A 15,000-nucleotide genomic window follows, 5' to 3' on the forward strand; every position below is an offset into this window, starting at 1 on the left:
CAGTGTGTAAATATAAATAAGCAAATCCATGTGAAGAGGAAAGCTGGTAAGTATATTGCCCAGGACCCCAAAGATAATGTAAACTGCAACGCAGATTGGATAAGCATATCTAAAAAATAAAAATAAATAAATAAATAAAGAAAAGAAAAATGGGACATAGCCAACAGTTGACCAAAAGAAAGAAATGTAGAGGGATGTCCCTAGAAGGAATTAGTGTTTCCAGATGTTAATAATGGGCTACATATGGATAGAAGGTATCAATAGTAATCTATTGATACTATATTTGAAAAACTGTAGTATGCAGTTAGGTTCTAGAAAATTACCAAAATGCCAATCATTAAATATAAATTGAATCTGGTGAAATGATGGATAATGATAAACTTGTTGTGACTCAAATAATCAAAGTATTATCCCTGCCTAGTTTGTTAATTATTAAAATGATTTTTGTAAGGATGATATTGGATTTTATATAAATTTTGATAAATTTCAAGTTTCTACCAGCCACCGATTTTTGAACATATATTTTGAAAACGCAATATTCCTTAGTATTTTAGTACTGTTATGCTGTTGTTTTACATGGCATTTGACTCATTGACGAGTGACGGAACTTGTATTCCCTGTTGGCAAAGTTGATAACATGTGTAAGAGTCAGCTTCGTACTGTATTTTGGGGAGGGATTAGCATGATTTACACACAGGAAAACAGAAAAACACTAACTGTAAATCAGGTTTGCTGAAACTCTTAGGGAGTGGGAGCCATGTTTCACCTATGCAATTACGGTATACAATTCTATGGTTAAATCCTGGATTACTTTTGCCTGAGTGACAGACAAACAAATGCATAAAATCATGATTGGACAAAAGCAACTTTTTAGTATGAAAATGCCTTTTGAAAGTTTTCTGATGACCGTATCAAATTTATGCATAAGGCTTCATTAATTGTTGCACAAATAGCATTGGTATTTTATTGATTGAGTGCATTAACAACTAGTAGTGCAAAGCAATGCAAACCAATGAAAAAGAAGAAGAAAAGCTATTGACAGCTATGTGTCGCTCCTTCATTGCAGCACACGCAGTCTACACGGATATTATTTTCAAACAACAAACTTTGAACACTTTAGTAACACAGCTTCCACACTTAAGTGATTGTTGTCAAATATGGTAACAGTTCAATACTTATTCTTGTCTTAATATGTAAGATGGAATTTACTGACTCTTGCCTAAGCACAAAATACTTCGGAGGTTCTGGCAGTCCTTTGAGCCGCGCAGCTTAAAATTATTGCCCATCCCTCACAACTATGAATACTTTAGTCCAATTTCATTGCGTGTTGTGATGGCACGCCCAATCATTCAACTGCGGTTGTTTTCAATAGCCAAATTGGTAATTTTTTATTGATACTGCGTATATTATTGCTCTAGTATAAGTAAGTGTTTTTTATTGCATGAATTTGCTTGTTACTTGAAATTTACTTTGTGCAATAAATATGCAGATTTTGCTGGTTATATGTTAGTTAAATTGTACAAACCTTTTATCGTCACATCTCTGTTATTACGCTTCACCATCATACATTGTCCTCAACAAGGTAGTATTTCCTTGGGCAGATGTATTTGCAATTTGCAAAACTCAAAAAACTTTCAATATATTTTTTCACAGCTTTGACAGCGGTCACACACACTGAACATTTTTTTGTGGGCAAGGCCATAGCTTTCCAAAAACCAGAGTTATGATTGGTCAGAAAAGACTGGAAGTTTTCAGTGGCTAGGATTTGTTACTGTTTGCTAAGCAATATAATCTGCTAATTAACCAGTAACTAGCCATTATACATGGTGTCCATTTCTTAGATTTTCACTTATTTCAGGTGCTATGTGTTGTACAAAACATTTCAACATGTCAAGATATCAATGTTATTTAATATGCTTTCAGTAGTCTTTGAAATAATGTTTTCATAAACACACTATCAAATTTTTTTGTTAACTTTTACCCTCAGTCGCTCTCGGTTGAACTATCTCATCAAAAGGAATTGGGGCAGGCAGGGGTAGGGCCTTCTCTTACCCCTCTGAAGGGTGGTTTGGGCAACACCCTTACAATAAGATAATGTGGAGGAGCAATTCTTACATTTGCTTAATACAATACCCGAAATTATATAAATGTAGTTCACAAATATCAGCTGCTTCACCCTCTGCTTACAGTAAAGCCAGAGGTTTCCATATTTTGAGTATGAATATACGTGTTTATCAGATGGTGAGAATACCCACGATCCTTTAATGCGCAGTTTGCATATCAACTGTTGCTGTTATGGATTTAAATTTTTTAAATTTATTAGATGATGAACATCTCTAAGTGTCAAACACTACCGCCACGATTTCCTGTCATCTTCATGGACAATTAAGTCACCTGCACTCTATATTGGTAATGTATCTAATGAAATCTGAATGTGTTACTGCCAATTAAGGAATGCAATAATCAGCACTGAGGGTTATGGTTACTGCACTGACGCAGTAGTATCTGACATTTGAAAATACTGCTCAATTCTTCATGCCCCTCTTGGCTGTAATATGGGCCAGACACATCGATTTGTGCAGAGTACGAAATTTATTAGTTACTGTAAATACTCAATGGTATTAATCTTGTCTTGTCATATCCTTTTATGCAGAAACAAAATCTCCATGTAAGTTATGCGGCCTTTATCTACGTACAAAATTAAGATATTACAATAAAACTAACAAAATAAAACAGCATAATTGTTTTGTTTACAAAATGTAACAAAGGATATGGGTTTGCAATTTTAAAAATATTGTTATATTTTTTTTTGTGGCTAGGCGTATATATTAGTAAGGGGGCCCAGGGGGCATAGCCTCCTGACTAGGCACATTAAATACCATAGGGGCCTGTTTTACCCCGTAATTTCCTTGATCTACTTCATGCCCTCCCTTGCTATCGGGACTTATCAAATCACATCAAGATTGTCGGCTGGAGAATGCGACGGAGATGATCATCAGGTTCGTTCTCATCACACGAGAACAAATCTGATGACATAAATATTGTCAGGGAAGACCTGATTGTCATTTTTGAAAAAATAACCCCAGTGAGTAGAGGACTGCCAAACCTATCCCTATTAAATACTGCTTTGGGATGCAAGTTAGACCTGGAAGCTTATAAAATCATCCACAATTAATGGGTTCTATGACTATTATCTCACACTCCTATATCTACCTAAGAATATGCATGTCATAGCTACACTAGTTAGTACTTGTACTTCAATTCGCGGAAAATGGAAATAAAACTTTCCCCAACCTCTTGCGCAACTGTCAACGCTACCAAGTTCCGAAGAAAGTTTCATGCATATAAACTTGAAATAATAGATGTATTTCAAGCATAATGACTAATGTAAGTCACGGTCCTTTACACCTGTGATGTGAATAACAAGTATCAACACTCATTATTATCTGTTAATAGACGAAAAGGGAGATTTTTCACGAACTTACTCTTGCATGTTATCCCAGCGTGTTATTGTTTATTGTTTACAGACGCTACTAGTACGAAAGGCTCATTGGCTAGCTATAGTCTTACTATTGTGTTTTTAACTATCAAGATGATTGTTTCCGAATGTGATTTTTTTTGTCAGAAATAGAGCTAATTATCTGGTATGAAGATCTATTGTTTCTAATAATTTTACGAGAAATAGGTATATGCTGAGAAACCTAAAGTTGGGATAAGAAATGAGTCTTTAGCTAAGTTTATGGAGAGATTTTTGTCTACATAAGGGATTTCTTATTTAGTAAATATTGTGTCTAGTTTTGACATTATTATAGTCTATTTATTAACAAGGCAACACACCACTGCGAAATTTATATGAAGACTTGCAGATGTCATTTAAATATCTAGAGGGAGCGTCCCTTGACTCTACTAAGTTAAACGAGAACGCTAGAAAAAAAATATATATATATATACATACACACACACACACACACACGCACACGCACACGCACACGCACACGCACACGCACACGCACACGCGCACGCGCACGCACACGCACACGCACAAGCACACGCACACGCACACGCACACGCACACGCACACGCACACGCACACGCACACGCACACGCACACGCACACGCACACGCACACGCACACAACCACATCTTTTATATACAAATGTAATTACCTATGTATACTATTATTACCATTAATATCACTATCATTATTTTATTATTATCAATTCTATCACCATTAATATTATCACCATCCTCATCATCCCTATCAACAGTAATAATAATAATGACGATGAAAATTTGCTTTACACACTGTATCCCTAGTGTTTACCTTGGGTCCCTCCTGCCTCACGGTCGTCGGCTGCAGCGTCGCCTTTATTTATCATTTCGAGATGGGGATTGGACACAAGCATGTCCAGTTTGTTGGGAGAACGGTCTTGGTGCGAAATAATAACATTGAGGAAGGAATGAGAGTTGTTAATCGGTAAGAATCCTGGCAGAATGTACAATGAAGTTCAGTTGTACGGATTAATTTTTATACTGTTGAGTGTTATAGCAACTCGGTTATATAAGATGTATTATTATTATTATTTTTTGTACCTTTAGTCCTATTCTATCAGTATGACGAGTGTTTTTGTTGATGAACATATTTTACGCACCAAGAAACGTGTCTTGAGAGGGAGAGGAAGAGGAGGGAGAAGAGGGAGAGATAGACACAGATAATTAAAATATGATCTTAAAAAGACATTAGTAAACCACAAAATAATATATGAAATGTTTTTGATGGGTAGGTACAAGGAGGAGGAACAAGGGGTTTGGGGAATATCATGAAAATTCATATTTTATACTTGCTCTGTTCACCATGTTCATTCCCATTAAAATAGGCAGGAACAAGGCCAGGGGATATTTGTATGATTGATTAGGTACTGTGTATCACTCCCTTGTTATATTAAAACACACACACTCACACTCACACACACACACACACACACACACACACACACACACACACACACACACACACACTCACACTCACACTCACACTCACACACACACACACACTCACACTCACACTCACACTCACACTCACACTCACACTCACACTCACACTCACACTCACACTCACACACACACACACACACACACTCACACTCACACTCACACTCACACTCACACTCACACTCACACTCACACTCACACTCACACTCACACTCACACACACACACACACACACACCCTCACACACACCCTCACCCTCACCCTCACCCTCACCCTCACCCTCACCCTCACTTTCACACTCACACTCACACTCACATACATATTTACTTTTTGTTTGTGTGCGTATATTTTTAGCTTAATTTACTGCAATTAATTATTGCAATATTCCTAGAGATAAGATAGAGACCATGATGGTGTTTGATATATTTGAATATATAGTGGTGTTTTTTAACTTCCACATCCTCCTTGAGTAATAAATCTCTATATTCTTGCAGGATAATGGGACGAGAGGGTCTTTTTGAACAGTACAGATTAACCAGATATTATGAGAAGCCATTCCAGGTATGTATTGGAAAATCTACTCAGTAATTAATTTATTTTTTATATTTACAAATGGAGGTATGTCTTTAGGATAGAAGAATAAAAATCACAGTAGTCTAAGTACAAAATGTATTTTCTCTCTCTCTCTCTCTCTCTCTCTCTCTCTCTCTCTCTCTCTCTCTCTCTCTCTCTCTCTCTCTCTCTCTCTCTCTCTCTCTCTCTCTCTCTCTCTCTCTATATATATATATATATATATATATATATATAGATAGATAGATATAGATATAGATATAGATATAGATATAGATATAGATATAGATATAGATATAGATATAGATATTTTCTTAATCCTTTGAATGTATTAATTTTGTATTCCCTCTCCACAGACCCGTCGTCGCATCAACTTTGAGAAGGCAAAAGCGATATACAATGAAGACATGAACAGGAAGATCCAATTTGTGATGAGGAAAAACCGCCTGAACCCATGGATTGGATGTGCATGAGTTTACCTTTATAATTTTGTAAATATATTATATCAGTGAATATGGTTGTTTCAAATCCTGTTTGATTCTTGACACAGAAGTAATTTGACTGAAAAATATACAGCTCAGTTAGTGACGTGTAGATAGTTTTAGGTGGAAGTAAATTTGGATGTAGAGAGTCAGATAGTTAAATGCATAGGCAGGTATGAAGAAGAAAGTCATAAAACAGAATATGAAGAGGCTTGCATTAATTGAACAATAAGGAAGGGAGTAAGCTGTATATGGTAAAATTACATGATGGGCTTTTAGACCCAATGAACATGTAACGCTCACTGTATTTTTTTCCGTGAAATGTGTTGACATATAGATTGCTCTGCAAGTGCTCAGTCATTAAGGAGTTATTTAGAAATCTAGCAACATGACCTTGCTTGATTTCCCCTTTCCTTGAGTTTTGGGGATTTTTTTTTAATGCCATTACTACTGATGCTGTGACTATCATAATTATTGACATTATTATTATTATAATGATAATACTGACAACAATATAAGAAGAAAATATACTTAATACTGATGACAATATAAGAAGCAAATATACTTAACAAGTGAAACAAGTAGGACTAGTGATTGACTCCTTGATGACTAAGTACTTGTAGAGCCATACATGTTTAAATACAATTAATAAACTCACAATGGGCATGACATATACATGTTATCCCTGGCAGCATTGAATTAATAAATTATGTGGGATACAGAAAAATCTCATGAAAAGATGAAGATGAAGGCTCATCTTGTTAAATTGAGTTGTAGTTAGTGACAAAAATGTAAAACAATTAAATCTATTATATTTTAAATTTCTTACTTAACCCAGTGCCGAAGGGCATGACGTGTACGTACATGCAATGCCCACTGAGTACTTATTTGATTGTATTTACAGATAGATGGCTACACTTGTACAAAGTCACCAGTGAGCCAATTACGAGTACTGCCTGTCTCGCCTGTTTACCCTTTTCTTTGAGTTACGAAAATATTTTACGTTATCTTATTTTGCTGTTACTAAGGTATATAACATTATAGTAATTATAATGATTATAATAAAAATAACACCATCGATATTCATAGCACTAGTAAAAAATACATTTTTCTTGCCAATTCAAATCGGGTAAGGTCGCAAGGTCTACTAATTGACTCCTTTGTGGCTAAGCACTAGCAGAACCATCTATGTGAAGAGATATTTCACACAAAATATAGAAAATGAGCACAGCATTTTCCCCATTTTTTATTCATTTTCCCCAGCGGCATTGGGTTAAGAATAGAACATCAAAAGCAGATCACTTCAGGTAATACATTTGAATTTTACATGATATCATACATGTCTTGGATTTTCTAACAGTTTATTAATTCCAAGAAACATTATCTTGTATCTGAAATGTTTAGGCATATTACTCTAAGTGATGGTGACTGCACTTCATGCCTGGGTGTGCTGTAAATTTTTCTTTGTGGGTTAAAATTTTGCCAAAATAAATAAATAAATAAAGAAAAAAAAACTTCCACTTTTTTGTCAGTATACAAAAAAAAAAAAAAAAAAAAAAAATCTCAAGTTAGTGTTAAAGAACAACAAAAATTTTCTTATGTATAATGGCTCTACCAATTGCATGAACATAAGTAAAGCTGTTACATTTATTATAATAAACTAAAGTTACAGAAAATAATAATAATTTACAGATACATGATATCCATACATTCAATTACCTTCCCAAATTGAGTGCCACAACTTTCTCAGTTGCTTTGACACTAAGGTTGCAACTGTTTTACTTTATTTATTTTACAGTATTTTCATTCTTCTGGTAGGTTTTATATTTGTCTCTTGGGCATAAATCTTTTTGAAGTGCTATATAGAGCGGTAGTTGTAAAGGTAAATTTATGCATAATGGTGCGGGGAAATAGTTAAAGAAAAGGGTGTTGCCAGAAGGCTTGTGTCCAGTTTAGGGTGTTATCACTGATATTTTTTTGGAAATCACTGGTATAAGAAGTTGAAGAGTGTTCGTTCAGAAGATACAGTTACAAATAATCTGATAAATATGTTTTTGAATAATTCTGAAAATAACTTACCCTCTAGGACTTCTAGATTTCTCTCTTCAAAGAAGTTCTCAGAACCATTACAAAATTAGGTAGGTATGAAATGAAACAGTATCAGTTAAAGATGGCATTTTTTTATTTCAGAGCAGGAAGGGACCCATATCACCATATACCTCTTAGAGGCAAGAGAGAACATTCTTGAGAATGAAATTGACATATATTAACATGAAACTAATTTGATAAATCTTCAAATGATTGCACAAATATTGCTGTAGAGTAATTCAGGTAAGTTTGCTTTGTTACCTGAGTCATAATTCCAAGTGAAAAAAAATAAATAAATACAAAAAATAAAATAGAAAATCATACTCTTAGTATTACAATAGAAAACCATAAAGGCTGAAAAGAGATGTAAAGAACAACTGACAATAGTATAATATACATACTTATATAAACTAAGAACAGAAAATTGATGGAGTTCCCCAGCATTGTGCAGAGCTGTACAGGTATGTGACATAGGGTAAATCATAGTATTGGATATCCCACTGCCTAAGAAAGATCATTCAAAAACGATCCATAGTACTTTCAGTAAACTGCTACATTATTGTCCAATATTTATAGTCACGTGACTGCGTATTGTCTCTTGGTCTTAATGATTAACATGTAATACTATAATCATACATTGTTTAATTATTTTTTGATAGACTGCTCTAGTTAATAAATGCACATATTACCACACTGGGACTATTGCCGACTCTTTGTTGGTTCATTTCCTAAATCTACAATGCATGAGCTACTTTAATGAAGTTCTAATGGAAGACTAACAACATTTCATTCAGATGAAACTGCAACCAAGAACTCAAGGATGTGTATTACAAGGTAAAACACTTTCAAGACATGGCCACTGTGTTCAATAGTGCTGCACAAAAGCAAGTAATGCAAATAATGCACTATCATACAACTTGTTTCAATATGTCTTAGTTTAGATTCTTATTGAAAAAAAAGAACTACCTTTTCCATTCTAGTGCCAAGTAATTTGTATTTATATTTTACACACATGAACACATACAATCCTTTCAGCTGTCTTTCAAACCACATACAGTATTAGTGGCATGAATATTCCATGGTGTAAATTCTTTAGAAATGCATCATTGGCTAAAAAATATGCTCCTTTGTAATGTGTGTGTATATGTACATGTCTGCATAACCTGTTGGTGCTGGAAGGCATATATTTCTGCTGTATCCACTGTGATTTTAATTGATTAATTTAAGTATGTGAGTGAGTGAGAGTGGGCATGTGCATGTGTGTATACATATATGTACAAGTGTGTGCATGTGTGTGTGTGTTGTGATAAGAAGCAAAGCTAACTAAATCCATTCAACACAAGAGAAAGCACCAATGCCTTAACATAACAACACAATACATTTTCAGAATAAGAATTACTAAAACAGAAAATTTATATGGAGTTTCATCCTTAAAATGTATGATGAAATTAATAGCATTCTTACGTTATCATGGACTATACTTTCCTTTGAAAAAAAAAAAAAGTTCTAAAAATGCCAAAAAAGTTACAACTTCCTTTACTTTATGTCTATTTACTATTTCTTTTCATATGTGGAAAAAGAAAGAGGAAAAAAAAAAAAAAAAGAATGAAAAAGCCAAAATTTACTGATGGCAGTTTCTAACATTACTATGAAAATACACCTTAAAAATAGCCACTAAATCTTTAGTTATTGAGATGTAAACTCTTGACACGACCTTAGATTCTTCAGATTTTTTCTCTTCATACCTGTTAAGTCAATACATGCATCAAGTTTTATGAGAAATAAATTAAATTTCTTTGAATGAGTCGTATTAGATTTAGGAGAGACTTACAATCAAAAACTGTTTTTCAAATGGAATTTCAATGTTACAAATAATAGACTGCTCAGAAGTTAATCATTCCCCAACCCCTTGCTACACTATCCTTTCTTAACCTTAACAGAAGTGCCCCAAATTATTGTCATGGTCGTCTTGCACTTCACCCCAAAACTACAAATGAGAAGTCACATTACCTATGATTCCTTGCGATATGTTTTTACAATTTGGGTCAAAGGAAAATTCAAAGACTTCATTCTAAATAAAGCTTCTGAATTGTATATTCTTTACTTGTTTCTTCATTTACCTGAATAAAGACACCATGCACAAAATAGGAATGGAAGCTTATAGATTCTGACATAATATACATAGGAAATAGTACTTTTCTTTCACACATTTACATATGGTTTAATAAATTACAAAAGATAAATAAGGGATCTGATAAATTAACTTTTTACAAAATATTTGATCTCTTAAGAAAATATCATACAAATCATCATTTCTTTTCCTTCTACTTATACATATACTCAAAGACTTAAATAAATTAATTTGTATTTAGCCTAGGAGGCAAAGCAACTGATTACCTCAATGTGAAAGAAGGAAAATTGATGGCAAGATGAAAACATGTTCAAAAAGAGAGCACAGAAGGAAAAGAAAGAGTTCTAGAGAAATACTGCTTGAAGAAAATAAGAAAAAAAAAAAGAAGAAAAGAAAAGGAAAGAAAATAAAAAAACTAAACAAAATATAAACCAAACATAGGTATGTCTCTCCAATTTGGTTTGCAGCAGACAATTAAAAAAAAAGCTACCCAAGTATGTTAATAATGATGTATGCATGAAAACAGCAACAAATGAGGTAACAAAACAACTATAAATGATGATGATACTATTAGATCCTAATCTACCTTTTACACTTCAGGGTACATAGTAATCAATGTATGTATTTTTCCTACTAATCCTCCGAGTTTTCCTCTATAACTACCACTTTCATTAAATAGATCCAAATCTTCTGGATTCAGCGTCTGTAAAAATATTTCAGCACCCATGAATGAAAGACAGAAAGAAAAACATGACACTTGAAAAAAAGAGAAAAAGAAAGAAAGGAAGAAAGAATAAGTAGGGTATACAGATGAAAAAGTAGAAAAAATATAGAACACAGCTCCTCTGCTTCTACCTCTCCCTCGAGTGCGGAACAGAGAGGTCAGCTGGATCTTTGCATGCTTGAACGCTTCCTGTGATCCCATTCTCCTTTTCCCCCTCTTGGGTGCGGCCGCTCTCAGAGGAAGGAGCTGCCTCAGTTCCTGATTTTGTTTCCTCGACTACTTTTGTGCCACTGGCAGGGGCAGGAGTGGGACTTGGGGAGGAGCTGGAGGCTGGCACTTCAGCCTTGGCCCTGTTATGTGCCAGGTGACTCTTCACTAGATGCCCTGCAGCCAAAGCTGACATGAGTGACAGCTCTCCAGCCAGGACGGTTGCTCCCAAGATCTTGGCAAACTGGCAGGAGTTCTCCCCTGGAAAGTCTTTGTGGGCACCTAAAGAGAAATATTTCATAAAAATATTAAAAAGGGAAATTAACACACATTCATCCACACTCACAAAATTAATTATAATACCCCCAGCATACACACAAACACCTGTATTCAAAGTAACAATTTCTCATATAATCATAATCATCAATATCAATGGAGCTTAAAAGTTCCTGTTAAATGTCATTTTTTCCAAACCTACTTATAGATAATATCTTATTCTTCGTCAATACTAATCATATCAAATTCTATATAGGATATGAACATTCTTTACAAGCTTATCTATATGTGTTTTGTTCTAACTATGCAAATGTATGCATGTGTGTAAGTATGCAAGTTTGTGTGTGCATGCTTCTCTATGGGAATGCAATTGCCTGTGTGTGCATGTACTTGTGTGTGTGTATTTATCTATTTGTGTATTTTTTTGTTTGAAGTTGTGTGTGACTTTGTATGTTTGGGTTTAATTTTGTGTTTATGTATTTCTTTGTTTTTAAGTTTTAAATTTTTGAGTTTTAGTTCGCATGTTTGTATTTCTGTGTCTGTTTGTGCTTATGGACATGGGTGGTGTATGTATGTGTATGTGGGTGTTGTGAACATGCCGTATGTCCTGTGTGTTTGTCTTTCTCTCCCTTTTTCTACATAGTATCTATATCTCTAAAATCTTCTACAAACCACATGCAAGCTAATTACTCAAACTGAAACTACTCATCACTCTATCTACTACAAAATAGCATTTCCATATTTTCCTTAAATATCTAAAGCTAGGCTCCCTTTATTAAGTAAAAATATGTTAGAATAACTATTTCTTGTTCAAAACTTTTAGTGCAACTACAATATCCTGCACAAGCACTAGAAGAAAAAAGTAAATGAGTAAACTGACAGGCTGACTGACTTATTTAAAAAAAAAAAAAAAAAAAAAAAAAAAAAAAAAAAAAAAAAAAAAAAAAAAAAAAAAAAAATCCTCATCATCCTTATCATCTGAAGTTGTAAGAATTACAGATTAAATTTTTCACAAAAAAGGAGAAAACAAATCTTTACTAATTTTGAGCACAGAATTTAGTAGAAACTCCATAATTTTTCATAAACTCCAACATATCATTTGTTATTAGTGTGCAAAATTATAATAAAAGACTCACATCACATATACATGAATAAAACATGACACTCATATACAAATATCCCTTAACTTGTATTTTATATGTAGTCAACCACTACAGATATCATTATCCCCTCTTTTCAATATGTGATTTTCCTTTTGTCTCTACTTCACAGCAATCCTATATTTTCATCAATATCTACACAATGCACTGATTCTTACATTGCATCAGCCATGTAAAATACCTACTAAATTTCCCCCTCCTATTATACCACACTTAAAATTATATCTTTGATTCCAGCTCAAATGAGAAAAATGACTAATCAAGCATCTACACTAAACACAAGCACTTGAAAAAAAAAAAAAAAAATAGTACTAAAATAATAAAAATAAACCAACTAAAGGAAAGGACATCAGTTTGCAGGCAATATGAATTGATCCTAAAACTGATCCTTACCCACGGACTGACCTTTGACCCCCAGCATGTTCAGGCAGGCAGACTGTGGGTGAAGTCCCGTTCCGCCTCCGACCGTTCCCACCTCGAGTGAGGGCATCGTGACCGTGATGTGGAGGTCCTCACTGTGCTCGCCCCAAGCCTCCATCAGTGTCATGCAATTACTGCTACCGACGACCTGGGCTGGGTCCTGTGAGAAAGGGAAGATGGTGATACAGTGTGGTCTTGCTATAATATTTGTAATTACTTATTGAACTACAGAGATTAATAGCAACATAAACTTTGCTGTGGAATTTGTAGTTACCCGCCAAATTCTGTGATTCTTCCCACGACAATTTCTATTATTTCAGTTCAATTATTAAACTTAAATTTGTGCTTTTGCAGCATTTTGAGCAAAGATGACAACTGATATTAAGTAGCAGTAAAGACAAAAAAAAAAATAATAATGTTTACATATTAAAAATAAAATGGGTTCATAATTCACAATTGTCATTCATACCATATCACTCAATATGAAACCCATGAAGGTTAAGCTCATGACATGAAACATAAAAAAACAATTACCATGAGGAAGAGGTAGAGGAAGAGGAGGATAAGAGGGAGAAGTTGGAGGAGTAGGATAAGGAGGATAGTAGAAGTAGAAGGCAAACTAACCTGTCCACAAGCAATGTACACAGCAGCCACAATATTTGCAGCATGAGCATTGTTGCCTCCAATGGAACCAGCCAAAGAGGACCCAATCAAATTCTTCGTCACGTTAGCCTCCACAAGAGCGGCAACTGTGGTTTTCAAGACTGATGTTACCACTTTGCCAGGAACAACTGATTCACAAACTACAGACTTTCCACGACCCTCAATCCTGTGGAAATAACAGTGTTTTTTACGCAACTGTTTCTTTCTACCTTTTGGATTATATAAGATATGCAAGCAAGATTTCCTTTTTCTTCAGTGAGTATGGGTATAATGGTGCATGCTGATATTTGTGTAAGTGTAGGTGTATGAATACATGTGTGGACTCATAAGCTTTTACACCTAGTTCCAGATTCTTAAGACTGTCCTCAGCATACCAGTTTATTGCAGATGGTTTCTTGTCCACACAATAGTTGCCACTGACGCTCAAAACTTCAAGCTCTGGAAAATGATTCTTCAAGGCTTTTAGCCCTGCTTCTGTACCCTGTGATGGAAAAGTAACAGTTACTTGACATATAAAATGGAAACTACTACATACACCCGTCTTGCTTTCTTACAATGGGCATTACTTCCTATTACAGTAAAACTATTCCATCTTGGACTCCAATTACAAACCTTTGAGACCATGTTCATCCCCATAGCATCACCAGTCTGGGCCACAAAGCGCATGTAGAGCAACCTTCCTGCCAAACCAACGTGCAAATCTTGAAGACGAGCAAACCGGCTTGTGGAATCGAAATCCCTCTTTGATGATGGCAAAGTTCTCCTTCTTCCGAATCCACTTGTACACTTGCCTGTTTATGGAAATTGGTTACTTATTGGTCCTTCAAAATATATTTTTCAAATAAATAAAAAATCAATCACCTACAAATATAAATATAGCCTGCCTAAATCATACATATATTTCTTTATTTTGATTTGTTTTCCGTCCTCTGATTAAGCTGAATACATTTTTCAATATTTCCTCTCTATTAACTGCTCTCCTAGATTCCATATTACTGTTACCTCTCTCAACTTGAGGAAAGCACTTACGTAGCTTGGGCAGCTGTGGGCATCCTTACACTTGGAGCTCGAGTCATGCCATCACGGATCACTTCACTTTTGACACCACCAACAAGTGCTCGACATCCACGGTTTGTCGAGGCTACTAAGCAGCCTTCAGTTGTTGCCATGGGTATCATGTATTTCTTCCCATTGACCAACAGTGGCCCTGCGACACCGACAGGCACTGGCACGTAGCCTATGACATTTTCACAGCACACTCCCATTACCTATATAAGAGTTAATAAA

At 34.9% G+C, this 15,000-nt stretch overlaps 3 protein-coding genes across 3 annotated transcripts in view; 1 reads left to right on the forward strand and 2 right to left on the reverse strand.

Annotated features, from left to right (window-relative positions):
* LOC125046601 overlaps positions 1–3,563 on the reverse strand; it is a 6,487-nt gene extending 2,924 nt beyond the window's left edge. Inside the window, exon 1 of the mRNA XM_047644412.1 lies at positions 3,486–3,563. Coding sequence (XP_047500368.1) covers position 3,486 — 1 coding nt within the window. The 5' untranslated portion in view covers positions 3,487–3,563. The remainder of the gene's footprint in view (positions 1–3,485) is intronic.
* Positions 3,564–4,319: 756 nt separating this feature from the next.
* LOC125046612 (28S ribosomal protein S21, mitochondrial-like) lies at positions 4,320–6,075 on the forward strand. The gene is made up of 3 exons (XM_047644428.1): positions 4,320–4,477; positions 5,487–5,553; positions 5,919–6,075. Exons 1-3 carry the CDS (start codon positions 4,386–4,388, stop codon positions 6,033–6,035), a joined length of 276 nt encoding a protein of 91 aa, XP_047500384.1. The 5' UTR covers positions 4,320–4,385; the 3' UTR covers positions 6,036–6,075.
* Positions 6,076–8,208: 2,133 nt separating this feature from the next.
* The window catches only part of LOC125046595 (3-hydroxy-3-methylglutaryl-coenzyme A reductase-like), a 34,407-nt gene continuing 27,615 nt past the window's right edge, over positions 8,209–15,000 (reverse strand). The window contains 7 exon segments of the mRNA XM_047644404.1: positions 8,209–11,476; positions 13,036–13,210; positions 13,675–13,879; positions 14,088–14,194; positions 14,326–14,457; positions 14,459–14,504; positions 14,743–14,981. Coding sequence (XP_047500360.1) covers positions 11,115–11,476; positions 13,036–13,210; positions 13,675–13,879; positions 14,088–14,194; positions 14,326–14,457; positions 14,459–14,504; positions 14,743–14,981 — 1,266 coding nt within the window. The 3' untranslated portion in view covers positions 8,209–11,114.

Source organism: Penaeus chinensis, chromosome 39 (genome assembly GCF_019202785.1).
Source record: "Penaeus chinensis breed Huanghai No. 1 chromosome 39, ASM1920278v2, whole genome shotgun sequence".
Classification (NCBI taxonomy): Eukaryota; Metazoa; Arthropoda; class Malacostraca; order Decapoda; family Penaeidae; genus Penaeus; species Penaeus chinensis.